At 41.7% G+C, this 27629-nt stretch overlaps 2 protein-coding genes across 5 annotated transcripts; both read right to left on the reverse strand.

The window, feature by feature from the left end:
• Positions 1–7: 7 nt before the first annotated feature.
• Positions 8–23351, reverse strand: eps8l2 (EPS8 signaling adaptor L2). 3 transcript variants are annotated; one of them, XM_071904796.2, is made up of 21 exons: positions 23126–23351; positions 18581–18631; positions 18014–18060; positions 13465–13529; positions 11676–11837; positions 10801–10950; positions 9429–9508; positions 9129–9238; positions 8924–9000; positions 8655–8781; positions 7387–7475; positions 7226–7300; positions 5618–5766; positions 5361–5529; positions 5177–5211; positions 4933–5038; positions 4389–4508; positions 2874–2955; positions 2508–2691; positions 1898–2030; positions 8–1593 (listed from the first exon to the last, which is right to left on the reverse strand). In XM_071904796.2, exons 2-21 carry the CDS (start codon positions 18613–18615, stop codon positions 1516–1518), a joined length of 2073 nt encoding a protein of 690 aa, XP_071760897.2. In that variant the 5' UTR covers positions 18616–18631; positions 23126–23351; the 3' UTR covers positions 8–1515. The 3 variants fall into 3 exon arrangements, with proteins under 3 accessions (XP_071760897.2, XP_071760896.2, XP_078139432.1); XM_071904795.2 differs by having other exon boundaries at positions 23109–23351; XM_078283306.1 differs by lacking the exons at positions 18581–18631; positions 23126–23351 and having other exon boundaries at positions 18014–18107.
• A 1591-nt stretch (positions 23352–24942) lies between these two features.
• LOC139916016 (transmembrane protein 80-like) lies at positions 24943–27448 on the reverse strand. Of its 2 annotated transcripts, none has more exons than XM_078283298.1 (4): positions 27333–27448; positions 27135–27227; positions 26709–26864; positions 24943–25394 (listed from the first exon to the last, which is right to left on the reverse strand). In XM_078283298.1, exons 1-4 carry the CDS (start codon positions 27346–27348, stop codon positions 25336–25338), a joined length of 324 nt encoding a protein of 107 aa, XP_078139424.1. In that variant the 5' UTR covers positions 27349–27448; the 3' UTR covers positions 24943–25335. The 2 variants fall into 2 exon arrangements, with proteins under 2 accessions (XP_078139424.1, XP_071760904.1); XM_071904803.2 differs by having other exon boundaries at positions 26663–26864.
• Positions 27449–27629: the final 181 nt, after the last annotated feature.

The raw sequence follows: 27629 nt of genomic DNA on the forward strand, positions 1-27629 counted from the left end.
ATCATTGGTGTTGTAGTCAGTCTTGGTTTACTTTTCAGATTCTGTGCAGGATTTTTATATAGTGCACACAGGATATTCCAAAATTGCCTTACAGTATCCTGGACTAGTATGGTATATTGAATAAAATTGTGCAAATTGATTGTGACTTATTTAAAACAAGTAATGTTTTTCTATTTCATCAGGAGATACAATTTAATCAATAAATATGACAATCACATTTAGGCTGACAAGTGGGGTTTCCCATCTAACTGAAGGTCTGAATGTATTGCAGTTGTGATTTTCTCTACTGTTAGACCTATAGCTTTCTCTTCCTTCTTTTACATCCGACTCTCCTGTCTTCTAATACAACAATAAAGAAACCAAGTTGACTGTTTCTCCGACTGTGATATTATTAATGCAGCGACAGAAATGTGACAATTACGTGCACAAAAATATTTGGTATCAAATCTTTACCAAGTTGATTTTTTTTTATTAAGATGTTCTTTTTAAACTCTCTGTCCCATAATATTTACAAACCCCTTGAATTGTTTAGTCTATATCTTTTAAAATGACATCATATATATTATTTAATTATTCATACCAGAACAGAAGGTAGTTACACCTCCATTACTGTGCAGTTTACATTGTACAATGCCATGCTGCAAAAAAAAAAGCACATTAATGACAGCATCTGACTATTATTGACAATGACTTCATGCAGAATTATTATAAGTTACTCTGTAGTGCGAGCTTGCCAGAATGTCTGAGGTGAGCAAATTCTGATTATGAACAACAAGGTTAATTAAATTAATTATTTGATGCTACTGATCTGTAGTACACCGAATATGATGAGACTTCCTCTGATACTAGCTAGCAGTAGCTCAGCTTTAGACCATCTTTCATTATCAAAGGATCTGTAAACAGAATAATATGAAAATAATTGGCTACATATCAGAAAATGTGTCATACATTCTGGCACAGAGACTTGGGTATGCAATAGTCGGCTAAGATCTAGTCATTTAAGTCATTCAGTAAACAGTAATATTGACATTGAACATGAACATTAACTGTATATACACTGCTTGTACACACATATGTTACATGCTTGCCATGCATACACATACATGCACACACACACACACACACACACACTCAAACACACACACGCACACACACACACACACACACACTGAACTGTACATAAATTCATATGTTCCTCTTTTCATACACATCTCTTCTTCATACACACGACACAGTTAAAGTACATAAGATAACGAAAAACAAAAGCAACATAATTAGCCAAGAAAACAATTGAATACATACGCATTCAGGGATACAAAATAAATATACAATTAAAAATGTATACAACATTTCAGTATATTCTACTGTATGCCAAAATTAACAGTAGATTGTTTTATAAAGCTGCTGCAGTAGGAATGCTGTAAGGAAGGAAAGCCTCTGGGTGGGTCATGCTGGTTGGGCGATGGTCAGCCATGCAGGGCTGCGATTGGTGGAGAGTCATTGCAGTCGGCATGTTCAGTCCTTGCTGCTGGAGTCAGTTCTCTTTTTCCTCTGGTCCATGAGCCGCTGGAGCTCCGAGTCCCCGCTGCTCTGCTGTAAAGCAAACAGAAGAATATTAATTCTCTTTTGAAAACATTTTTTTTAAGGAATCTGCAGAAGAGAGAGGCAGTAAGGCTTGAAGGGACATGAGCTGGAAATGAACCAGTGACATTGTGAGTTTATGATTTTTACCTCAGCCCACTGAGCCCGGATGGCCCAGAAGGCCAGTTCTAGGGCGCTTCAATAATTGCAGTGTTACATCAAAATGTATGCAAATTTGCAGCAATAAAGTACAGTGATTCTTAGTTGACGCCTCAGCAGTCTGTGTGCATGACATAGGAAAGTGTGTGTGGCTGACCTCTAGCAGTGCTTTCTGCACAGCGATCTGACTGTAGACACGAGAGCCTTCATCTCCACACACAGCCTTGAGTTCTTCTTTGTTGAGGGAAAACAGCTGGGCTCCAGTCAGGATGCCCAGACAATCTACCGTCCTACAGATAGATAGAAGATCCACTCACACTCTGCCAAAATCATAAATTTGCTAAAACACTCAATATATCATTTTTCATCCGATATGGATATTGATAACTGGAAGGAATGTAGCAACAGTCGATATATATCTGGCAACAGTAATTCATTCTGTGGTATCGTTGTTACTCAATATAATTGATCATAACCCCTCTCTAGACCAAATTATAATTTCTAAGACACAGATATTGTTGAATTTTGTTATATTTTCTCTTCTCAAAGAGACAGAGTTAAGCAAAAGTGAACAGCCAAAAGTTGTGCCGAAAAGTCTTATCTTTACTGATCTTATCGAAACATTACAGTGGAAAAACATACTGATACTGATATCTCCATCAAAGGCAAATATCAGCTGTTAATATCCTCTGACATTTCAGTCAGAGCTTTAAGGTATGCAGTGCTATTTTCATTTACCGGACTGATGAATATCTTCGGTGACTTACGGTTTTGTGAATCCCTTTGCGCCGAGCCACATGGTGACTTGCTGCGCGTTGGAGTCAAAGGTGAGTGGTACGTGGCTGCCGGACATCCGGTCCACACGGAAGTTCCTGGCGGGAGGCTGGCTCTTGTTCATAGTGATTCTCTTCAACAACTCATCGTTGACCTCGTCCATCTGGTGAGATAACACTACGATACAGCAGCAGGACAGAACAGAGAAGACATCAGAACAAGGGCAATTACGGAAAAGAGATGTTTTACTTAAGTTACGCTTATGTTTGCCTTTACATACTGAGGCGCTCAAGACCAAGAGATAGATCCTTGAACTTTGTAACAAAATTGAGAGTCGGTGTTGTTTTGTCACCACTCACCTTTGTCTTTGTGTCTACCCATGTTGAAGCCGTCGCCCCCTACAGAACTAGAAGGTGACGTTCCTCTGTAGGGTTGCCCAGGCTGCACACACACACACACACACACACACACACACACACACACACACACACACACAACATATACAGACACAAAGTCCATGAGAAAACAAGCATGGCAAGTATTATTATAAAAACAGGTTTGTCTTTCATCTCATTCTGCTTGATACATTTTTGCTTCAGAGCCAAAGGCAAAATATGTGTGTGAAAATGTTTTACATCAAGCTCTGTAGGTAGAGGAGCCGCATGGTGCAGCACAGAGGGCGTTGGTGAGCTTGCATGCAGCATGAAGGTATGTGTCCTGTGTGTGTCTATAGGAAAGTATGCTTGCAGTGAGGGTGTGAATATAATTGCTGCACGATGTATATGGCCACACCATGTGCACAAAGTTTAGATGAGCTGCGGACACTGATCTAGGAGCATTGCTCAGACCGCAGAACTACATGAACTTAAAGGAAATATCCAACCTCAGATACACTTACACTGTTATGTAGCATCAATCTGCATCTACATCAATATGAAGTGTTGTGATTTATCTTTTCGGTGTACCCACTTTCCCTCAGCCTGCCTCCACTACTTCTACTTCAGTTAGTGAGTTTCCCACATTTCCCAGAACACCTTTCAATAACCCTGAACTTTCCTGAACTTGTTACATTCAGCTGAGGGTTATATGGTGGAGCGAGCGATAGCAATAGTGATACATAGTAAGAGCAAGAGAGTGAGTTTTACCCAGTTGACAAACAGTGAGAGTTGCACCCCTTACTTAAAAAGCAACATGCCTTGTGGCTGCACTGCATTCTGGTCTACTGAGCTGCTGTTGCTGGTGTCCTTGCCTCTTCTACGATGGATTTCTCCCTGTATGACTGTTGAATGTCGGTGCAAAATGGTGAGCCTGGAAAGGAGCCATTACACTTTGATTCTAAGGGACTGACACCAAAACCTGATGTTGATGTTTTATTATTTTTTTCTGCTATTAAATTCCATTGTAGCTGTGCTGGGCAACACAACTACACAGCAAAAAAGTCCTGGGTCTGAATCTCAGCTCTGGTCCTTCAGACTGGAGACTCTAAATTGCCCATCGGTATGAATGTGAGTGTGTTTGTCTGTCTGTGTGTTTGCCCAGTGATGGACTGGCAACCTGTCCAAGGTATTTCCCTGTCTTCTGCCCAATGCATGCTGGGATAGGCTCCAGACCCTCCGTGACTATGAATAGGAATAAGCGGTTGTGGAAAATGAATTAATGAATGTAGCTGTGCTGAAAATATCTCGGCGTGACGTTAAGTCGTCTGTGTTTGGCCAGTAACCCATGGAAATAATATACAGCCAAACAGTTTTTTGTGTTTAAGGGTGGATTTTTTCCTTTAAGCACTCCTACTGAGAGGCTAAATACACCCCTGAACACTGGTTTTATAAGTAATGTTAGTGTACTGCAGGTATGTGAAGGTTACAGTAGTTCACCTGGCTGTAGATGCCCTCTGGCTCCTCTAGCTTCACAACATCCAGGATGTTGTATGGGACGTAGCCCGCCTGGCCGCTGCGATTCCGTAGTTTCCACCACTGTTTGTCATCCTCTATCACCTGCAAGACACATTCCACATCCACATCTCACTCCACAGCACTGAAAACCATAATTCAACTCAGGTTTTATACAATACAAACTCTTGGGCTGCTTGCGGGGCACAGCTGAGTTGCTTTATTGCTGGCAGTTTCCTTTTATGCCTGTTAGCATTGCAAAGTTATTAATTCTTGCCAGTTTACTGTTTTTTGACAGCAGAGACAACCAAATATAGAAAAGTTGACATGATTAACTTCATAGCAGGCTGACAAAAATATAAAATATTGTAGTGTCCCTGGAAGGACCCGCAACCTACTCAGCCAAATGTGAAATCCTGGCAATCAAAAAATACCCTGCTGTAATCTCACTGATGTGTCCTGTGATCTGTGGAGGGGGGACAAGTGAAATTTCCCTACAGATATCAATGAAATATCACATTTTTATTACCTCTAGCACTTCATCCTGCAGCACTGACAGCTCATTGGCATTGCGGGCTACAAAGTGGTAGCGAATCTTGGCATATTTACGGGTGGAGGGCATCCCATTGTAAGACCTGTCAAAACACATATTTTATATTTTATAACACATATTTTCCTGTCAACACAGTTTGAAGTGTGGTATTCTATTGTATTAAAGCAGCAGACATTACTTGACAGGGAGGGCAAAGTGTATAAAAGATTTCATTACTTACCCATTTGATGAGTTTGAGGAATGAGTTGCATAAAACTGGAAAAACAGACAAATGTAAACACACACATCATTTCATCATTTCATTCTCAAGGGTTGGGACCTGTAATGGTTAGTACATTGGTCAGTACATTACATGTCCCGTTACAGAGTATTTGCAAACAGCAGCTAATAAACACAACTCTCACCTCATCAGCTGAGTGTTTCCTGTAGTCGGGGCTGGTGGGCGACACCAGCGGCCCTGACGGTCCCTCCGTCTCCCATGGCGACATCCTGAAGAGCTCCGCCGCAGGCTCCCAGCCGTTACGAAACTTGGGGTAGTAAGGAGGAGCGCACTGGTCTCTGGGCCAGTCCGCTCTGCAGAGGGAGGAACAACGGGTCGGTCAATAGGTGATCTTTAAGCCTCCCATCCAGACAGACGGAGCCGGTGGTGATGCACATGTACCTGGGTTTGGTCCATCCGTCCCCCAGCAGCTCAAAGATGGTCATCTCTTTGGGGGAAAGGTGTCCTCTGAGGAAGTCGACAGCGTCTTTGGACAGGTGGGGGGAGATGACTGCGCGCGGCAATTCAGGACTGCCGCAGCTCTGCAGCACCTGTAGACAAGGTCACACACACACACACACACACACATACACACACACATACAGTTTGCCCATGTGTTGAAGAAGTTTACAGATAGATGGGAGTGGCTTTTCTTCCAACATGTTAAAAAGAAAACATTCATATTTCTGTCAGGAGTCACTCACATCATAGCCTAACCATTTATTGCAAACAGAGATTCAGTTTGAGTTGGCGGTATGGTTCTACTCTCGGGGATGCTCCCTACTGCAGTAATACAGCATGACAGCATAGTGGTACATAGCACATGATAAATAAGATGCAGGGAGAATTGCAAATAATCCCCCCCGTTGATAAACATGGAAATAAAGACCCTCCAGGGTGCAGACAAACAGAGCAGAACCAAAGCAGGTGGAGGCTGGGGTGGAGGGGGCTCTTGCAAATAACAGAAGCAGTAACAGCGGCAAGGCAAACATCAGCGTACACAGTGAATGTGAGTGTGAAGGCCTTTAAATAGACCGCCAAATCAGTGCAGAGAGATGTGATAGGTGTGGCAGCTGACACAGCATAGCATGACTTAGAGTGTCCAGCCAGAACTAGGTCATGTATTACTAAAGAAATTAAATTTGGATTAATCTATTTAAGAATTTCACTTAAGTTCAGTGTACTTTCTAGAAATAACTAGAAAAGCCGTAGGCCTGAAAGCCTAAAATAATAGGATCTTGGATGAAATGACACTTTTTGTTACAAATATAGATATGAAGCATTTTGTATAGAATGTAATATAACTGAATACAGAATACAGATGTAACTCAAGCTGCTGAGGAAAAGGGTTATATATTGTTTGTGAGGGTCAGTGAGAAGTGATTTTAGAGGACAGCAAGTGACTTTGAATATCACTGCTCCAAGTTTATCTCGACCTTATCAAGCAAACCCCGTGTGTCCACAGGTTACTGTGTTAAATATTGCCATATCAGCGCTGTGTTTCTATCCAGCAGTATCGAAGGTGTGGCTGAATACTGTGGTTTGGAAAATGTGCCTGGCATTATGTAAGTATGGCTGCACCTGTGTTGGAGCTGAAAGCCACGTTGCTCCAGTCTGGTGAGAGTTCAGCAGGGTGGCAGTGGGTGTGGTGCCGGCCAAGACAATAGAAGGAATGTTTCTGATGGCGACAATACAAACCCTAAACTGTTCCCATTCTGTCCATTTAAATAGGCTCACTGAATGACTAATTATTGTCATATGGTACCTTACTGACAATGGTAATAATACCTGTATGTACTATGCCTGTGGGCTAAGTCAACATTGTGGGTATTCACTGACATGGACGAGTTGTTTAGCCAGACGTGGAATTAGATTGTTGACATTCAGAAAATCATCGTGTATTTTAGGACAATGGCGCCTCCTGAAAGAGAGTCTTGACCCATATACCTCTATGGCTGTTTGACATCAGACACACTCTTAGCATGATTAATAACTCTGTTGGTGTCTTACCAGCTCCAAAGGTCCGAAGAGGAAATGAACCAGCTCAGACGCACTTGGATTCTGTATGTGTTTCTTCAGTTTGGCCTGCAGGGGGCAGAGTGACAGACACAGTGAGGAGGCGGTGAAGAGTGGGCAGCAGTGAATGGAGGTTAGGAGCTGTGAAATCTCACCAAGAGGTTGAAGGCCAGCTTCAGTTTCTGTAGGCTATCAATGAACTCTGCTTCAGAGGGGGGCTTGGCTCGCAGGGTCAGCATGCCCTCTGTAAACAAGCAAGCAGACCAACAACAATGACCACACACGGCCTCCAGGGTTACCAGCCTGAGCGCAGCCTGAGCTCAGCCAGAGTACAGTAACACACACGGGTTTCACTTTTTGGCCAAATTGGAAAGACACAAATGGCTATATCTTGGAAAATCGATGACCCCAAAAATGATTTTTTTTTCTTCATCTCTACTGGGGCTAAGGTCTCCAGTGAGATCAAGGTTAGACGTCCAGTTTATAAACAGCTTTTTAGATGAAGCATCCACCTTGGCCAGAGAGTAACAACCAACGAAAGAAACCTGAACATGCACTTCTCACTACAGGGAGCGAGCTGTGTTGATATCCACAACACAACATCATACCACTACCAGTGTTGGGTGGTAAAACATTACTCAGTAACATGTTACAGTAATATTATTAGTTTGCCCAGTAATGATTAGTGTAACCAACTACTATTACAATTTCAGTGGTAATAGTATACAGTTACCAATCAAAAAATTGGTGAAGTCATTACTTTTGTTGTCAACCCCTCTAAATATCAGATTGAAGTTGAATTATCCAAAAAACACATTTCACCCCCATCCCCTGATTCATTTTCCTCATCATTAGTTGTCATCCTCTCAGCCGGCATGACACACGTTAGCCCAAAACTGCAGGAAAATTGACTTTCTCTGGGTGGAAATATTTCGACTACTTTTGACTAATTAAGCAAAAGGATGACAAGACCATTGCACATCAACACTATTTGGTTACTGTTATAATGTGAACAGTTGAATAATGCAGATATACACACTAAGAATGGGGACCTGGCCCCTCCCCCTGTAGGGGGAGCTGTCTTCTTCCTCACCCCGTGTTTTGATGTTCCCTCTCTCTCAAGAATGCCGTGCAAGTGAAAGCTGTACACTTTGTACACGTGCTTTGATTAATCTAAGTAAAGTTGATAGAGAGCCCCAGGGAGTAACAAGAAAAGTAATAATATTACCTTGGTAATATTATTATGAGTAATGAGTATTGTATTACTTAGTAAGGAGCCCAAAACTGGCCGATTCCACACAGACCTCGGTGGATTAGGGTCCCGGGACCCAGGACACACAGAAGCACAAACATGGCAGAGTGAGCAATATGGACATATTGCCGCTGAGTTCTTGCCACCAAATCAGAAGAAAGGGAGACAGACCTGCTGGTCCTTTCTTCTTATTCTTCTTACTCTTGTTGCGATGGTTGAGCTGGGAAAAGGCCTCTGCTGCCTTCTGCAGCCGCGCCACAAAAATTTCTATGTCGTCTAGGGCACAGTTGAGGATTTGCTGTGGGAGAGAAAGCCGGGGGTTTAGCATGGTGAACAGCAGGGGGGATTTCAAGGCCTCTGCCTCAGTGAAAGGAGCTGTGTAATGTCATGCTGAGGCAGGAGTTTTCCTTGTGCAGTACATGTGTGGAGTGAATACTGACCACGTCCTTCTCAATGCGCTGGGCCAGCTTTTCATGGGACTCAGCATCATTCTGTCCTGAGGCTCGTCTCTCTACATCTAAAACACAAAAACGCTCTTTTAATGAAAAATCCACTGCTGATATCAATGCATCAAATGAACAAAAACGTTATGTATTCAAAACTGCCTGCCTGTGTGTTTATCAGTGCATCCTTGTGTGTTCTCACCCCGCATGTCCATGGCAGCCACTCGTCCCTTCACACCAGGGGCGGGACCCTTAGGTGCCGAGGGAGGGATAATAGTCTCTCTGTGACGCTTCATTTTCTCCTGGTTCACCCTGCAGGATGAAGAGGCGTTAAAACCTTCTGCACCCTGACATCAGATTAGCTCAGCTGCAAGTACGAGTCAGTCTAACCTCTGTGAGTGTGTATTTGTATGCAAGTATTTTTGCATGTGTGTGTGAGCCTGTGTGTGTGTGTTTGTGTGTGTGCATAGGATTGTATCTGCAACAGTAATGCTGTTCTCACTTCAAGGTCTGAGGCCTCATCTTCTTGCCATGCTTGTTGTCTCCAAGTGCGCTGTCTACATCCGCATGAACCATCTCAGCCTGGGGGAGTGAGGAGAGACATAATGAGTCACCAGCACATAAATATGCATTACAGTTGGTACCAGGGTGTCATTTCCCATGCACCCATGCAATGGCCGGGGACATTTTTTTCCTGTCTCAGCTTTTGATTTCCCCCGCATCTGATTGCACAATTTTATGTCAGCAGGATTTATCCTTGCCCTGATATGTGCTGTTTTCTCTCCTTGTATGTGGGAGAATGTCGAAATTTGGCAGTTAAATGTTGCCTTGCTTACTGGCAAACATACATAACTCTTGGTGGATCGTATGCCAAATTTGCCACCGCAGTAAAAAGTTGATCTGCACCACAGCATACTGCTCCAGGACATTTACTCACAGTACACAACGTTTCAACCTGTCTTGGTATTCGACAGGTGTACAAGACAGGTCGAAACATTTCTCTATCCTGCACCGGCACCAAGGTGAATGTGCACATTGCCTCATGTCAAATTTGCCACTTGTCCTTACAATTTGGAAAGGGTCTATAGTTATATTCTATGTATGCATATTTTCTGATAATCGAGTCACCATTAAACTGCCAGATTTTAACATGGAGAGAAAGAGAGAAAGGATGAAAGAGAAATAAAGAAAGAAAGAAAGAAAGAAAGAAAGGAGGCACATATTGGTTCTAGGTTTATCTCTCTTTCTGACCTTCTGTCAATTTAATCTCAAGCCTGCAGCCAAAGGCGTTAGCGCTACTCACAGTCCATTCACGTTCTTCTAGCTTTGCAGCGGCCAATAAATGGTGAAATTAAATGCACCAGTGGATCAGAAAAACATTTGAAACATTTCACACTTTGAGATTTAGCAGTCATTGACAAACCTCTCCTTTTTTTGTGGCAAACGTTATGGGCAAAGAGACAAAGTGCAGTTATGATGATGAAATCATTAACCTGGTTACGTCAGAAATATTTGACTTTTCACGGGGAATGATTTTTGGTGAGTGATTTCATTGTAGCTGTTTACTGAAGGCGTTGGCAGTGCCTACGATAATCCTATGCATTCCTATGGCAATGCTCGAATTACTTCAGTGTGACATCAGCTTGCAATTGCTGATTCCTAACACACACACACACACACACACACACACACACACACACACACACACACAACCACCACCACTGAAATATAAACTAGCGCTCCAAAAACACCCACTTACATGTATGAATGACATAAAACACAATTCTAACACATCATGTATAGCCATTAAACACAGAGTATACTGAGCCAGAGCCATGGCTGAATGTAGCACCCAAACGGAGACAGAGACCCACCTCCACCTCGTCGCAGTGGAAGAAGTGGATGTCAGGCTTGTGCTGCTCATTGTCCTGACACACAAGCAGCAGCACAGAGGGGTACCGGGTCTGATTCAGCACCGTCTGACAGAGGTGGATCGTAGGTAGAGGGAAGTTCTCCAACTCTTCCTACAAGAAGCACAACAGGGGAATGGTTTGAAGGAATGAGGCAGAGGCAGAGAGAGTGTGAGACATTATAGTACGATCTCAGATGGCTTCAGTCCTCAGTAATCAGTAATCCAACATAATGGTACAAAGGTTTTACAGTAAGGTCTTCAAAAGAAGTTTATGTGATGAAAGCAAACAAAAAATCCAATGGTTGCTCAAGGTGTGGATGGGCATAAACACAACCATGTAGGACATTACAACAAAGTAAGAAAATATGACAAAGTAAGAAAACATGTATAAAATGCATTGGTCTTTTCTTTCATTTTATGTATATTTTGTAATAGCTTACATTTTCATATCCTTTTTTAATGTCTGTTCTATGTTTTGTACAGCACTTTTTGAGCTGCATGCCAAGTGTAAAAGGTGCTATATAAATAAAGCTATTTATCATTTTATTTGTATCTCTTAGATGGTCTTTCCAGGCTGAGAAGAGAATTTTCATTTTCATTTCTCCACAGTGGCGATAAACAGTGCGTGGTTGGCACAGAGGGCAGATCTAGTATCTTCTGCATTTTTATGGTTGACAGCAAATCAGATGTGCACAATTCTACTGTTAGCAAATGCTGTACACCGTAGATCACAATACAGGAAAAAAGAAAAGAGCAAAACAAAATAACAACTACTCAGACGTTCACTGTGTGTTAATACGATGAGACTTGATGGGCGGACTGGATGCGGAGTCATACCTGTGTGTCACAGTCCAGCAGCCTGACCGCCTTGTCGCTGACCTGCAGGAGCATCTCCTGTGTCCAGATCTTGTCTTTTGAATCCAGAAGGACCAGTTTCTTGATGGCATCGTCCACCGTGGCGATGGACTCTGTCTTGTCCATCATGAAGGTGGAGAGATGCTGGGGAGAAAATAGTGAGTTGTTGAGGGAGAGACAGTGGGAGGGTGAGGGCAGGGAGTGAGGGGTGGGGGGGGGTAAAGAGGAAGCAAACTCTGAACAGTGACAATATGGATGATTATGAAAAGTGCTTGGAAAATGATAAAGTTCATCAGCAACTATAGAGCCTGTTTCACTTATGGTAGATGCTTTAAGCCTATTTCCTAGTAACTAGTACAAATAAGGAAGATTTCCTGTAAATCTCTGATACAGAATACTATACTTGCCAGCTACCACAGTCATATAGCAATGTGAATTATTGTCCTGCTATATCTCATATCAAAACTGTGTTGCCACGTTCATGTTCATGGCTTTGCATGTGGGTACTGCCAGCATGGATGTTATCTGTGATTACCTGCCCATGTGTGATAATGAGGAGGCATTTAAAGAAGCCCTATCCACTATGAATACGGGACATAGTTCAACACTGAGCCTGGTCGGCGCAGCTCGGAGCGCTTCTCTGACTCAGATATCCTGACATTAGCTCCCCACTGGTGTAATCAACTGCCCTGATTGCTTTATTACAACGCAGTGCTGGTAAATGAAATGTAATCAAGACATTAACCGGTGTCCCAACTTTGGTGCCTGGGGAAGAAGGAAAATACACCATAAAATTGAAGTGTTTTGCATCTATCTCTTTCCCACATGAGGTTTATTGACCTTTTCCAAAATTAAAAATCCATACTTTCCTAGACCTTCATTTTGAGGATTTCCAGCTTAATTGCTCACCATTATACACATTTGACTATAGGCCATCAATTTCATTTTCAAGTTAATTTAACAGGGACCAGATATAATTAAAACAACCTTGAAGAGAACCTGAAGTCCGATGCACTATCAATTTCAAGTTAATTTAGCAGGGTCCACCTATAATTAAAACATAAACTTCAAAGAAAACGTGTCTCATGCGATATGCAGAGATTAAACTAGTCAGCTCATTTTCCTCCCCATTCTCCTGGCAGGTGAATGAGTACCACTTACATAAGCAACAATATAATAAATATAAAATAAATTAAATTGGAAATTGTAAAATACTGAATGTTACAAAATATTGTACAAAGCTACACACCACAATGCATAAAATGCAGCAGATGTGTGGTATCATTGATAGTGGGGGCTTGCTTTCCGGGGAGAGACTTCACTTTCTTGAAAAAATGCTTTTAAATATTAATTTCTGTTGTTTCACTTTTATGAGTTCAAAGGTAATTTTCTACTTAGATAATGGCTAAAAGTAAAAACATTTTGACTATGCGTGTATGAAGTGCTAAAGTGCCATTCAGACATTGATCCACTGCCTCACAGCCACTGTCATGCTAGTGGTGAAACTATATGCAGTGGGGTTGTAAATTTCAAGTAAATTCCCAAGCTTTCTATTTTTCTCTTTGCTTTGCTTTATTTTCCATTCTGATGTAAACCTGGAAACTATCTAAATTCATTTACACAACTCTCTGTATGTTTAAGACCTGCACAGGAACCTCATGCATCTGTTGAATACAGACCTGAGTAAAATGCATGGCAAAACCACCAGTTTCAATTAAAGTAAATTAAATCAGTTAAAGTTTAAATTCCTCAGAAAAACAGAAACTCTTACCTCGACATGATACTGCGACGTCTCATGCATGATCATATTGGAGTTGGAGTATTTTTTCCTCTGCTCTGTTGGTAAGAAAACAAAGAGGAGATTTAAAGGTATGGTTAAGAAGCTGACAAATCCAAAGTCCTGTCTGCGTCCACAATGTATGTCCTGTGTAAATAGCGAGCAGTGCCACTGACCTAAAGCCCACATGTTGCTCGTTGCAGTGGAGTGAACAGTTAGGTGAAAGGAGACACTGATGTGTGGGCTGAGAGGAGCAGCAGGGCAATAAGGAAGTGACATGAACAGGTAATGTGTGAATGTGTGTGTGCGTGCGTGCATGGATGAACAGTTATAGGGGAGCTGGACACCTCACAATCAGCTATATTGTAAGGTTATTCTCACATACACTGTATGGACAGTAAAATCATTTTTTGAGATGTATTTTACATATTTTAAACAACACAATAAAGAATAAAACATGTATAAAGACTATAAGGTATAAGTGCTCTTCTCTGCACTCTTTTATGTGGTTTCCAGTCAAGTGACATGAAAACACACGTATTTGAGAAGCTAAGCATGAAATTTCATATCAGCAAGTTTGTGTGTCCTGATTTGGACTGTTACTTCACATCGCCTTAGAGTTTGCTCCATACAGCGCACCAATCAGAGGCACAGATTTACCACAGGGTCAAAGATCAGTGATTCCCAGCAGCATGTTACTTCCTTATCATTGTTACTGTATTGTGAATCCTCACGTATTACCTCATGGGTGGTGATAATGCTGTTTAATCTCACACTGGTCTGCCTGGAAAACATGTAACACAAACCTGCAGTGCAGTGAGTCAGCTGGGGGACGTTAGTGGAAATGGGAAGTAGCTTGTTATTTATGTTTATATAAACGCAACTAGAAATGCTACAAGTCTGTTCAATTCACTCAACAGTCACTCTGTAACAGAGATAAAAACAGGAAAATTACATCAAATTCCCATCCACACACTTTAGTTCACTTTGTGAAATTCCACTTTCAAAATGCAGTTGTCCATGAGTGAGTCATTGGGTGGGGCCTTTGTTTTTAAACTGGCCAGCGTCAAATGAGTGTGCCAGTGTGCTCATTGACCTATTCTCCAGGTGAATAGTCTGCAGGTAACAATTACGGGTAAACGAGAGCTTGTTCCTATCAACTCCACTGCCAGATCTCATATCAGGTCTCTCTCTGTCCCCCACCCAATAGAGTCAACATTTTCATGTCACACAGACTCCAGCTCTCACTTTCTCTGCATGCAGACTTTGCTTTATGCTCAATGTGACATAAAGCCTTGCTGTTTGTATAACACTTACCAAAATGTGTGTCAAGGCTCATTCCAACATTTGATATCCCCTAACTGATGAAATTCAGTGGGATTTACAGTAAACATGCTTCATAGAGCTCTGGATGACCCACCTTTGCCCCATCTGAACATACAGAATATTTAAAATAAATTCTAAAGCGATGCCTTTATATCCGTGTAACCTCTGTCACTGCCCAAATGACGCAAACACGTGCCTTTCCTGTTTCCGCCATTACCTTTCCTTCCTGCTTGGCTCCCCACAGGTGAAACACAAGCGCCAGGTGTCTTTGTGAAAGTCGAGCTCGCCCCATGTCTTATTAATGACTGACATTTATGCCAATCAATTCACAGCGCTGCGACAGCTTGCAATGAGAGCCACTTAGCAGGCAGATGGGCAGATCCTCAGGGCTCTCCAGAGTCAATGACCAGTGATAAACATGGCTGCCTGGCAGGTGATCAGCACCATACTGGGCCGGATCAATCAGACAATCTAAATGGCTCCAGAACAACATCCCTTATCACTACTCCCTTAAACACACGCGAGGTGCTTCTTATTTTTAAACTTCCTCAAACCAAAACCAATCAAACAACTTTCTACTTTAATGCAAGGCCATTAAATAGTTTAAATTGGAAATCATTTTTGCTGTATTAGAAATTTCAGTTTGATGGTTAAGACGAATAAAGAAGACTAAGAATGAAAATACTGCATTGCAACTTCTAAAGACTGAATGAGTCCCACTACATGGGTAGTTCCAGCAATAAACGATTTTCTTGGCAGGAACTTATGGCGGTCTTTCTGTAGCTTTATGGAGCAAAGCCTTTTTTTTATTTCACTCTCTGTCCACACATCAACTAGAGTACTGCAGGGCACCCTTTGGATACGGAAGTGTGCTGCTGTGTCCAAGCAGATTTGGCCATATGTCACCAGAAACTATCACATCAACACATCTCACAGGCTGATTTACCTTCTATATGGACAGCGTTGGGCTCCCACATTAATAGACTATAGGTTGAGCCATTTAATACAGGTTTACAACACGTATTTGTTTGTCAAGACCAATAAAGAATCAAACACAGACCATAAATCTGCAAAATATAGTGACCAATAACACTGCTTTAACAAGGTAAAAATCAAACAAGGCTGACTCAAAACAGAGAAGAAGCCTCCTTGACGGACTCAGTTCTATCATGCAAATTCAACTGAATTTCATACATACACACAAATGTAAAAAAAACAACAACAATGGAGCAGAAAGAATTCAGTATCTCTCTCGGAGTATTTCCACCTGTTGACGCAATCCCAAAGAAATTTTACCTGACAGAGACATGCTCCCCAACTAGAAACCGTCTGAGAGACTCAAGAAAGTTGCTGGGTTGTCCGATGTCCAGGGAAGATGAGTGTTATGTGTTCTCTACCCCTACCTGCCCCTCCATTCTGCCCCCATGCTACTGATAACAGAACAGGTGGGAGGGCCTGCGCTGGATTTGCATCACTTGTCTGCTGCACTGCACTGTATGAAAGACGGGGGGGTTTTGCATAGGAGAGATTGAGCTGGGACTTTTTTCCTGTTGTTCCTCTACATGTTTATGCAGTAAAGAGTGAGCAGCAGCCCAATCTCTGTGAGCTCCTCTACCACTGATGGATGAACACAATACTGTACAATACTACGCACTCTGCTGCCTCTCTAGTTTGAGAGGATTGGCATATTGCTCCCCAGCCATCCTGCAGTGAGAAGGTAGCAGCGACCATCTGCCACACAAGACAGAACAAGCCAATGAAAAATAGCATCGCTTCATCACACATACAGCGGGATATTTCACTGAGATCACAAGAGTGGGTTCAGTCACTGGGCATCATGTGGATATTTGGATGACTTACAATACAAAAATGTTTCACAGACGTCTAATGCGCTGTAGGTGTAAAGTCAGATGGTTGAGGAACATTGTGCATCCCTACAATATCATCGTCTGTCATTTCACGCAATTCTAAATTTGGAGCGGCGCTTCCAGGCATCAAGGCTAGTTGTCCTGTCATGCGTTGGTGTAGGTTTATATTTGGGCCGAAGGTGTGTTGTACAATGATTCTCTATGTTGGCAGTGTGGAAGGTGGTGCTGGCAGGGACCAGTGAGCTCATGTCTGAGGCAGGACCAGCGGTGAGGGAGAGGCAGAGCCCGCCCCTCGCTCTCCCCTTTTCAATGCCTCTTTTATTCACCTGCAAGACACGGACATCCCCACCCTGTTCCAACCACACATTAAAAACAGGCACGCCCTGCACTCCCTGCTAATGTAACATAACATATTTCAGTCACACAAACACACCCAAGCACAAGTATGCAACAGCTAAAATCAAATGTCATGGGCCATAACTGTATTACTGAGATTCATCATAGTCAAAATAGCTGTCAGTAAAACACAGTGATGCAACCTGGCACTGTGGATATAAAAGTGGCCCTGCAATCTTATTAGCATATCTTTCTATTGCAAATATGCACGCATGACTGCACACATGGGAATGCAAATCCAAAGATGCAGACACACACAGAAAAAGCTGATGTACCTCTGACAACAAATCCCAGCATGCTGTGTAAGCCTGGCACAGACTTGTCAACTCATGTTCCCTGCAGGAGCCCTGCCTCCCTCACATGTCCCTCAGAGTCTGACAGAGGTGTCAGCAGAGAGCAGCAGCCAATCTGGCTGTTTGAACAGGACGGGGCCCCTCGCTAGGACCCTGGCCCCCTCTTATCAGTGTGTGCCGGATTACTGCTCCGGGCTCGAGCGAGGCCGTGGGCTACAGCAACATGCCTAGCAGTGAGAGTGCTGGATTTCCTGGCACAGTCATTTGCCTAGCAAATCGACTATTGTTATGATTTGACTCAATTACAATGCTGATACAGTAGATCCTCACAGTTGGACCATTTTTCAGTTCATAAGGAAATGAAGTAAGGAAATAAGCATGAGTAATGAAGAAAAATACACCTAATAAACAGTAACCAAGAAAATGTACATGAATAATAATTAAAAGAAACTATTTCTTGACAAGTATGTTAATTATTACACTTGACCTAGTAAACTGTATGTAAAGTGTTTATAGTGACTCATGCCATAGAAACAAGGGCAGGGACAATAACATGTGAAGGGCATGTAAAGGCAAAGTCATGATAGCATGCAGTAATAAAACACTCCTGCTAAAAAAAAACAATAACACTCCTCTCCACACTTCCATGCAGTCGCTTACCGTAGAGGGCCTTGGCGCTGATCTTGCTGTCCGATCTGGCCACCCCACTGCAAAGAAAGGAAGAGGAGGCAGGGTTACGCTGTCTGCCCTTCATCTTTCTTTTCTCCCGCACCCCTTGATCTCACTGTCACAAACCCTCTGCAGCTCCCGTACTGTCACTTCTCATGGATGCAAACACAGAAGACAGGAGTGCTATACGGGGAGCGTCCGAGCAGACTGGCCAGGACTGGATGAGATTAGCCTGAGATTCTGAGCATATGGACCAGCCAGGGAGAGAGAGTGGAAAAGGGAGAGGGAGAGGGAGAGAGGGGGCGTGGGGCATGGGGATAGAGAGTGACTGGAGCCAGGAACCCAGGCAAAGCAAACATTCCTCAACAGAGCCGCTCTGTTGTGCCCGAGGTCCCTGACCCGCACCACCTTTCACATGCTAGGTTAGTGATTCTCTTGCGCTCTCATCCTATGTGATAGTGACTCAGGATAAGGCCGTCAGGTAACCCATAGAAAGGTAAATATGTTAAAGGGGGGGTTGGGTCAAGAAGAACTCCCAAGAATGTGTGTGACACTCACTTGGCTTGCCTCGAATGAGGTCCGAGGATACTCATGATTTAAGACATCCACCTGGAAGAGAGACGGAGAGGGTGAGAAAGGGGCAAAGTGCCAGAGAGAGAGAGAGAGAGAAAGAAAGAGCAGTGAGAGACAAGGGAGAGAGAGAAAGAGAGAGAGAGAGAGAGAGAGAGAGAGAGAGAGAGAGAGGGAGAGAGAATGGTAGAGGGAAAATGTTTTCTACCAAAACAACATGCATTATTCAGCTCAAAAGACCTATTAAGTGCCTGTTGCGTATCTTTTCATTTCTTTCTCACTCACTCATTCCACTTTGGTAACCTCCCAGATAATGTCCATTGTCTACAACCAAAGAGTTACAGGCATCTTGTTAAGGTTGTACATGTAAAGTTGAGGTGTAGGCGACTAAACAGCCTGTCCTTCCACTGGGGAGAGCCAGGTGTTGGGCCTGTATTGTTGGTAGTCATGGGACTGTTGTGGGACAATGGCAGACAGCAGGCTGATATGCACTGTGTAATTAGATCCGCTCTCTTGATGACTATATCTACATAGCTGCAATTAATTAATTTGGTTGGGTTTTGCACCCAACCAGGGTAACTATTAGATAATTACTGTGGCCACAAAGGAACACTGCATCTAAATCTGAGGGATTAACAGGAGGAGGAACTGAAAGAACAAAAATCTCCCACACCTTTTTTTTCCTCTGCTGAGAAAGCCTGGCAGCTCCGACTTGTCTGTCAAGGCATGCACTAATGAGGTTATGTAATGCATATAGCATACACTATGGCTCCACTCATATCAATATATAACTGCCGTCATCAGGACCCTAACAAGCTATTAGACAACACAATGGGCTCTGTTTGATTTCCTTTACTAAGATTTACCAGGTTTAATCATTCAAATAAAAGTAGGTGCTGATAATTGTTCCTAAGTTAATAGCTAAAGTGCATTGTATTTAACTTTGACCATCGTAATCACCTTTTACCTTATGTGACTTTTAGACCTCAAGGAGCCATGTATCTGTTTAAGCAACCCTAATAGTTTGTATTATTAATTGGTGTTCAGAGGTCAGGATCCTGTGTCAGTAGCAAGCATTTTAAATACTGTGAAAGAACAATTCAATCTGTTAGATACTGACCTTGTGACACTTTGTGGCATTGGGCATGCTTCCCACATAGCTAGGAATATTTCAATATCATTTTCTAACCAAACTGTTACCACTTGTAAATGACAGCATTATGACAAAGCCATTTCCTCATGAAGCACCGTACTTCCTTTCTGTAGCATGGGGAGGAGCACTGTGTTAAAACTGTGTTGCATAATGAGCAGCACTACACAACACAAGACATACAGTATACTATGTATGACAGTTGTAGGTACAATCACTGGAGCTTATCTCGCAGCAGATCACAAACGTAATCACCTTCTACAGATAATCCCCTCGGATCTTCTGAAACACATACAGGACAAATCCCGTTCACAGCAGGGTCCAAACCTAATGTCACTTTGTGTTCCCACAGACAAAGATTGATTTTGTTCAATCAGGACCACGTCCTAACTGTAGCTGTTCAGCCCCTCAACGCAGGCCGAAGTATTATCCGCAACAATATCTGAGTGGAAAAAGCAAATGAGCAGAAAAGAGAGCTGGGACACAAAGTGAATCGGATTTAATTCAGTTCAATTCAAGTCTGCACAAAAGGTAGACTTCCTCTTTCTGTCCTTATCTCTGTGGTCAATCTTCTCTCCACGCTATTGTTCCTGGCTCTGGCGTGCCGCCAGGTTTCAGGAGGGAGGTGAAGCAGGAGGAGTGCAGGCTGGGTGTCATGTGTTGTCATCCTCATGGCAAGAGGCCTCTGAACACTTCGTCCTCACTTCAGCCTAAGACGCTTGTTGTTTAATGATAACAACCCCTTATGCAGAGGTAATTACTACAGTATTACTGCAACAACTACAGAAAATAAGGAAGCACACTGTCCAGGCTGTTTATCTTATTATTTATACTCATAAAAGTTAATGTGTCTAACATTTTATCCTGTCCTTTTTCAAAACTCTTGATAAGATCTGGCTGTTTTGATTGTCATTTAGTGGAATGAGGTTAGACAAGTGATGTGCTTGTCATATTCATACTGCTGTCTATGACAGGCACAACAAAACGTTTGGATGCATTCAGAATAACACTGATTACTTCAGAGTCCTGGCTCAGCTAAAGCCCAGCCTTAAAAAATCATTACCTGAAGTTCATCATTCAAGAGCTCTAAAATATACATGATCCAGTCTGTAAAAAGGTTATCGGTTTGTCAGCAAGGACTTACCATATATTCTTTAAAAAGTCTCATGTTTTAGAGTTGTGCTATCAGTCATTTTGTAAGAGAAAGTAAAACATTTTTTTCAAATGGTGGATATCTCATTTTGGAAACTCTTCATATCTTCATCTCACATACATGTAACGTGTCAACAGTATGGAATTTGACATAAAATGGCGCCAGTGCCACACACAAATCAAAAATCCTGTCAGCAACTACGTGCTGTTTTATCTCTGGATATTACATAACCTGAAAGGCTCCAGCTTCGTCTGAACATTAGTCAATATCTATATATCACAATGACATGCATGTCTGCCACATATATCTTCTCGGTAATGTACAGTTGCTGATTAAAAATCATACAACCTTATATTATATAGACCTAGAAGTACAAGCTCAACAATCAGTGTAATTATACATTACAACATGCATTTTTTTAAATGTGCATGTGATACAGCAATTACACAAGGGACTTTAGAAGATATCAAATACTGTTTTGACTGAAAAGGATTTGTCTCTTTGTATGAGTCAGGACAGAATAAAGTCAATAGATTTATAGCATCTAAACTTTGAAACACACCTAAGCCAAAACACAAGTCTTTCAGAATCAGTGTTTACAAGTTACAACAACACTGTACTGTTGCCACTCCCTAGACACAACACAACTGAAGCTTAAAATTGAAGAAAACAGAAAAGCTGAGTTAGATTAGCGCTCAAACAACAAGAAACATTGCTGACAGGCGCAGTAATGGCGACATAAACTCACTATACAAATGCTCATTAGTAGCCCTTTTTCAAAATGTGATTTTCTTCTCAAACAACATCAACCAAATGAGATAAGTGAATTCTGACTTGACCTCAAATGGCCAAGACAAGCCAATTTATCAGCAATTTCCCTGGATTTTGGATTCTAACACACAGAGCCCCTGGCCTATACAATATCAAATCAGCCTCATTATGGCAGTATTTCAACACTATCATACTACAGCTCTACTAATACTAATAAACAGTTTAGGAAGTATTGACAGAGACAGCTTATGTAATGTGTAAGCAAGAAAGATGAGCTTGCTATGTGAACCTCGCACCATACTCCTGAATAAGCATTTTGCAATAGATAGTGTTTATCTGATTTTATGTATTTCAAGCTGTTCAACCATTCAGCTCAGTGTCATCGCTCTGTTATGATAGGTGGTGATGATGTTACAAGTTTCTTTTGAGTGTACAGGTGCTGTGTGGAAAGTGTGAGTGCATTCTTTGAATCAGGGCACAGCGGCCTGAGAACCAGCACAAGAAACCAGGTCAGATTTCACAGCAGGTCCCAATTTGTTCAAAGAAGATTCATTTGACCCATCTAACTCATGGAGAACAACAATCTCCTGCTCCTGTCGCCAAAATGTTTTACTGTTTACTTTTATCTTGTATCTTTTTAGGATGCCTTTTTAGAACACCTTGGCCAGGAACTACAGATGAAAATTAGCCTTTTGGCTAAATGTGGCGTATTTACATTTATTGTTGATTAATATGCACTGTCCCTTCTTAAATAAACTGAACTGAACTGAACTGAAAACCCAATTAATGACCAAGCATTTGTTTATCAGTTGTGATCCTCAAATTAGTGCTTTGCAAACAGCATTTGTTCTTTGGTTAACACATTAATATAACACATATAATGAAGCCATTCCAAAACCTACTGCTCTTGAACCCACATGAAAGCATATTTCTCTCCCATCAGGTTCAACTACTGTAATTAGTGGTTGTTTGCTGACGTCAGACGTAAAATTACAGCTGGAAAACTGTTACTCTATGTTGAATAGAGCTTCTTTCTTTTTCCTTGCACATCACAGCTTGAACCAAGGGGAACAACAGTCCACGTGTAGAAAATACAAAATGATGTTATCTGAATTACCACACATCTGAATCCCTGTTCGTCGGGGCCTTGAGCTTTTGTAGGATTTCAATCAGTAGCTCTGTTGTTACTATCATTGAAAATTAAGGGGTTAATAGCCTAGTCTGCTGGCAAGTAGCCTACAGTGATAACTATAAACAAAACAATCACATTTCATTATTACTACTTGCATCTAACTTCATTTCTTGTCGAACCTTGTTTCTGTGACTTGATTGTGAAACCATTTGTAAATGTTGTTTTAGAAAGGTGTTACACAGCGTTATTAGTAAAGAAAGAAAGAAAGAAAAAGAAAGAAAGAAAGAAAGAAAGAAAAAATGTCTGTTACCCCTCGCAGGAACTCACAGCGGTCTTTTCCGGACGGGATGCTCAAGGTGACAAACGTGTCGAGACAGCGCCTGGAGCATCAGATCAGCCTGCCATCAGTCTGCAGCCGGCCGGTCGGGACAAATACACTCCGCCGGACAGTGGCGAGACTCGGGACCTTTGTTTTGGAGAAAAATCTTTCGGACGTCCTTGAATACAAAGGATGCGAGGCATAAGGTTTGTTGCCGGTCGTGTGTCGGGCAGAGTCGCTCGGGAGGCAGCGCGGCAGCAGGTGAGTGACAGGTGACTCTGCAGGTAACTCAACCTGAGAGGGGCGGAGCGCGCGCGCACATAATGGGGGTGGGTCGACTTCAGCTTTTCTCACCCATTTTGCTCCATGTTTTTATAGTCTCACTGCAAGAGTTATGATGCATGCTTGCATCATAACTCCATATCTATATTTTTGATTAGCCAAAGCAAGAAGCCAAACTGAAGTAGCCTGTTATGCAAACCTATGCTGATGTGGATTATTGATAAATTATTGAAATCTAATCACCAGTATGGTTTAAAATCAGATCAATGCACATGAATGACACAAAAAAACTTCTTGTGAGATGCCCTTAATAATATAACTAGTAACATTTGGCACTGAAAATGTATTGCAAAAATGATTCTACTGACTTACTAATGCAATGACAATGCGTGCATTAATTTTATGTGCAAGTTCTTCAATACTGGAAGCATTTTACTCCCACAGGTATAACTTAGTGTGGCAATGGGAGCGACTGGTGCAAAGTAGGTGAATTCAACAAGTGACTGAAAGAGGAGCAACAGTGTGGAACATTGCCCAGGTTTCAATGTCACTGCTGGTAAGAATGACCCCTCTTTGTCCAACTAGCTTAACTATCCCTGCATAGAAGATCATGTTTAGATAATATTTCAAGCATGAACTGACACTCGTCCACTGGGTATATTGCAGTAACAATCATTAACACTATCATGTTATAATAAGAACAGATAATATGCCGTTTTTCTCAGCATGAAGGTTTTCTAATCTTCACAATTACACACTGACCACACATACCAGCAATGGGAGACAACCACTTAAGAGGGGAAAAAAACATGAATGCTTGCCCACACATTGACTTGACCTGTGGTTAATGAAATGCATCTGTGCTCAACTGTGTGTTCAGTTGTTGCTCAAGCATGGACACACAGAAATGTGATGTGTTGTAGCTGGTTACTTTGGAAACCTTGGAAATGGGCTTGATCATTAACTTTCATCTGTCACTGCTGACGAATGGCCTGATTGAAAAATGTGGGGTGGAAAGCCTCTGGGTGTTACAACAAATCCATAATACTGAAAAACTGTTCTGATTTCTTAACCTGAATTAAGTTATGGATAAAGTGTTAAGTAAGCTAAGTGAAATGAAATACCTAAAATTGCAAGTTAAAAGAACCAAACTGAAACATACATTTCTGAAATAGTCACTTTCCCTTGAGACATTTGAGTCGCTGCCTGGTAGTTATAATCTGTGGTATTATAGAAAAGCTTGTGGTACAACTGATGCCACTTTATACATCAATAGGAATATTTTGGGGTTATTTGCATTCACAGTCAAATGTAAAGTGTGGCGTATGTCGGATAAAGAACCTGAATTGGGCTTTAGTGCTCAACAATAGATTGCTTTTATTTCAGAAATACTGAAAGAGGAAAATGTCTGGTGTAGTAATAAAATCAATGTTGGTATCTTTCAAATCGTTACCAAAACACTTCTGCCCTCTGCTGGAGAAAAAGTAATAGAAACACACAAAACTCAATGTAGTCTGTTTAATAGAAAAAATCAATAGTGGCACAAAAATAGAAAGATTTAATCCTTAACACATGCAAAAAAAACAAATATACAGAGGAAGGTAATAAAACATATTAAACAACAGAAAACATGTATCTTTGTACATACATTATCTTGAAAGTATGTATGTCATATTGAAAGTATGACTCATAGGCTTGATTTGTTTTGCTTACTCCCACTGCACCACAGTGAATTCCCTGAGAGATCCATATATCACAGATGAACTGATGCTTTTAAAGTAGAAGCTATACAACACAACAATGCATTGTTCAAAACCATCGAACCTATTCCTTTGAAAATGACAATCCAAACTTTCCAAGCAGTCAGAAAGTCATAAGACAATGTTACTTTCCAATGTTTCTGGTTGTAACGAGGAAGTGCAGAAGTGCTGTGAGTTCAGCTGGAACACACAGTATCTTGAAGCCATGAAGACTGGACTTCTTCATGAATAGACACTGTAAGACACAAAGGAGAACACATGGAAACTTTGTGATTACATTAAAATTCAAAAGGCTTAGTGTATGTGAAACACTGTTTTATTTCCCCAAAATTAATCTTACAAACAACCAGGTCCCCGTACACATTAGGACTGCACAATATTGACAGATATTCATTGTATGCAACACACTGAGTGCAGAGCTTTTATGAACGAATTTATTTTTCGGTGGTTAAAAAACACAACAAAAAATTATATGAGTGTGCGTGTGTGGGGTGCTAATGCTCAGGTTTTGTTCAGTTTGAACAAAATGAAAGATTTTGTCTGACATAAACCTTGATTTGTATGCCAGAAGAAGTACAAAATACCTTTTGCTGGCTGTCTATCACTGCTGCTTTTTTTCCAACTGAGAAAAAAAATTAGACCTTCTTGCAATGTGAAAACTGCAGTAGTCAATATTGCAATTTTAATACTTTTTTGATTAATTGTGCAGTCCTAATGTACATCCACTGTTGGGTTTAGTTTAGACAAGTCAACCTGTAAATGAAAAAAGAACATTACCACCATTTGAATGTGAAAATGTTCTTGCCCTATGATAGACCACAAATTTGTCACATTGAAAATGACATTAATGTCAGTATTCTACTGTGCAAACTCTGTTTTTCATTTGCACAATTCATCTTTTGCCAAGGATAAGGTGTCTGTTATTCATAAGCCTGCGTCCACACAGACTCATGAATATATTTCATCCCTCTGCCGCTTGTATAAACAATATACATCTTTTCAGAATAAGAGATCTGATATTTTCCTTGGATCTGTCTTGGGAGGAAAATTTGAGGATGTGACGACATCGTACAAGGTATTCTGTAACACTTTGATGAATGACACCCAGATCAATAATTCAAACAAGTCCTGAAGAACCAGGGCTTATTTCATTCATGAACAAAAGAGCAGACAAAAGGAAAGCTCCATGCGGGCAAGCCATTCAAAACAAATGTATGAAATGCTAATTACATGGAAATATCTTGTCAATCAAAATAAATGAAACATAAGCCTCAAATGTAGGCCAGTCTCTCCACCTGATGATGAAGTATGTTGTGTACATCTGACACCAGATACTGTAAAGTACAAATTATAGGCGTATGTATAATTTATGCCTGCATAAGACCGCGTCCAAAAAGATTACTTGTGGTCTCACATGTCAAATAATCCAATTAAACTTCCTTGCCTAAGTGAGTTTGACCATAAACGGGTTGCGATAAGAGCCAGTGAGAGTGGAACTCTGACCTGGTGAAACGGGCCACGATGATGAAAGCCAGGACTCCACCCATACCATAGGCAACCAGCAGGACGCTGTTGACGATGACGTCGGCCCGCAGCACGTAGGCCTGCCAGGCCAGGAAGTAGACGGACAGCAGGACCGTGGTGCCTGTCAGGACCAGGTTCGCCACAACAAAGCCCTCAGTCTCCTTTAGGTTGCCCTTCACACCTGGAGACAAGGGGAGAGACGCACAGGGTGGAAGGCAATGGAATTGGACAGTTTTATGTTACTGTTGAATCTATTTTGTGCTCTTGTTAATTATTATTGCCCTAATATTCACTGCATTGGGGCGTAAACACCTTATCGTACATTGGTGGTCCACATGCCAATACATACACTTTACCTTAAATAGCGATAACAGAGGCAGAGAGATCTATACTGTAACAAAGGCAGGCTTGAAATCAATCAGCGTTCCACTGTGTGAATCTATTGGCTCACCACAGAAGAGCCGGAGAGCCTCCAGAGCGGCCATGAGGAGCAGCAGACCCACATCACAGGCCAGTCTGTCATCAGGATAGCTCAGCACACGGCCTGACAGAAACACACACACACACACACACACACACTCACTGTCTCTCTAGGTACATTAACAAACAGTGAATGATCCTGGGATTGTGTGAGATGCTCAGTACTCACTCTTGTAGATGATCATGCTGAGAGTGGAGAGGAAATAGAAGAGAAAATAGATGGCAGTCAGGTACAGCAGCAGTTGGAAAGGGATGGATGACAGCTGGGTGTGGAGTTAAGGTGTTTTGTTCTTGGAAAGGCTATAATGTCCAACTGGTGGTGACTTGGACATGCTTCGTTCAAGTTTTTGTTTTGTTGCACAGGTGAACGAAATGAAAAGGATACAACAACGGCAGACCTTCCTAGAGAGAGAGAGAGAGAGAGAGAGAGAGAGAGAGAGAGAGAGAGAGAGAGAGAGAGAGAGAG

The sequence above is a fragment of the Centroberyx gerrardi genome, chromosome 4, assembly GCF_048128805.1.
Source record: "Centroberyx gerrardi isolate f3 chromosome 4, fCenGer3.hap1.cur.20231027, whole genome shotgun sequence".
NCBI classification, from domain to species: domain Eukaryota; kingdom Metazoa; phylum Chordata; class Actinopteri; order Beryciformes; family Berycidae; genus Centroberyx; species Centroberyx gerrardi.

Coding starts and splice junctions, on each gene's coding strand:
- eps8l2 (XM_078283306.1), bottom strand. CDS start 18,107: ATGAAGGGCAGACAGCGTAACCCTGCCTCCTCTTCCTTTCTTTGCAGT. Junction 7,301..7,386: donor AGCTGGCCTTCAACCTCTTG/GTGAGATTTCAC, acceptor TGCCCCCTGCAG/GCCAAACTGAAGAAACACAT. Junction 5,039..5,176: donor TCCTCAAACTCATCAAATGG/GTAAGTAATGAA, acceptor GTGTTTTGACAG/GTCTTACAATGGGATGCCCT.
- LOC139916016 (XM_078283298.1), bottom strand. Junction 26,865..27,134: donor GGCTCTCCGGCTCTTCTGTG/GTGAGCCAATAG, acceptor CCTTGTCTCCAG/GTGTGAAGGGCAACCTAAAG. Junction 25,395..26,708: donor CGTCCTGCTGGTTGCCTATG/GTATGGGTGGAG, acceptor TGTGTCTTACAG/TGTCTATTCATGAAGAAGTC.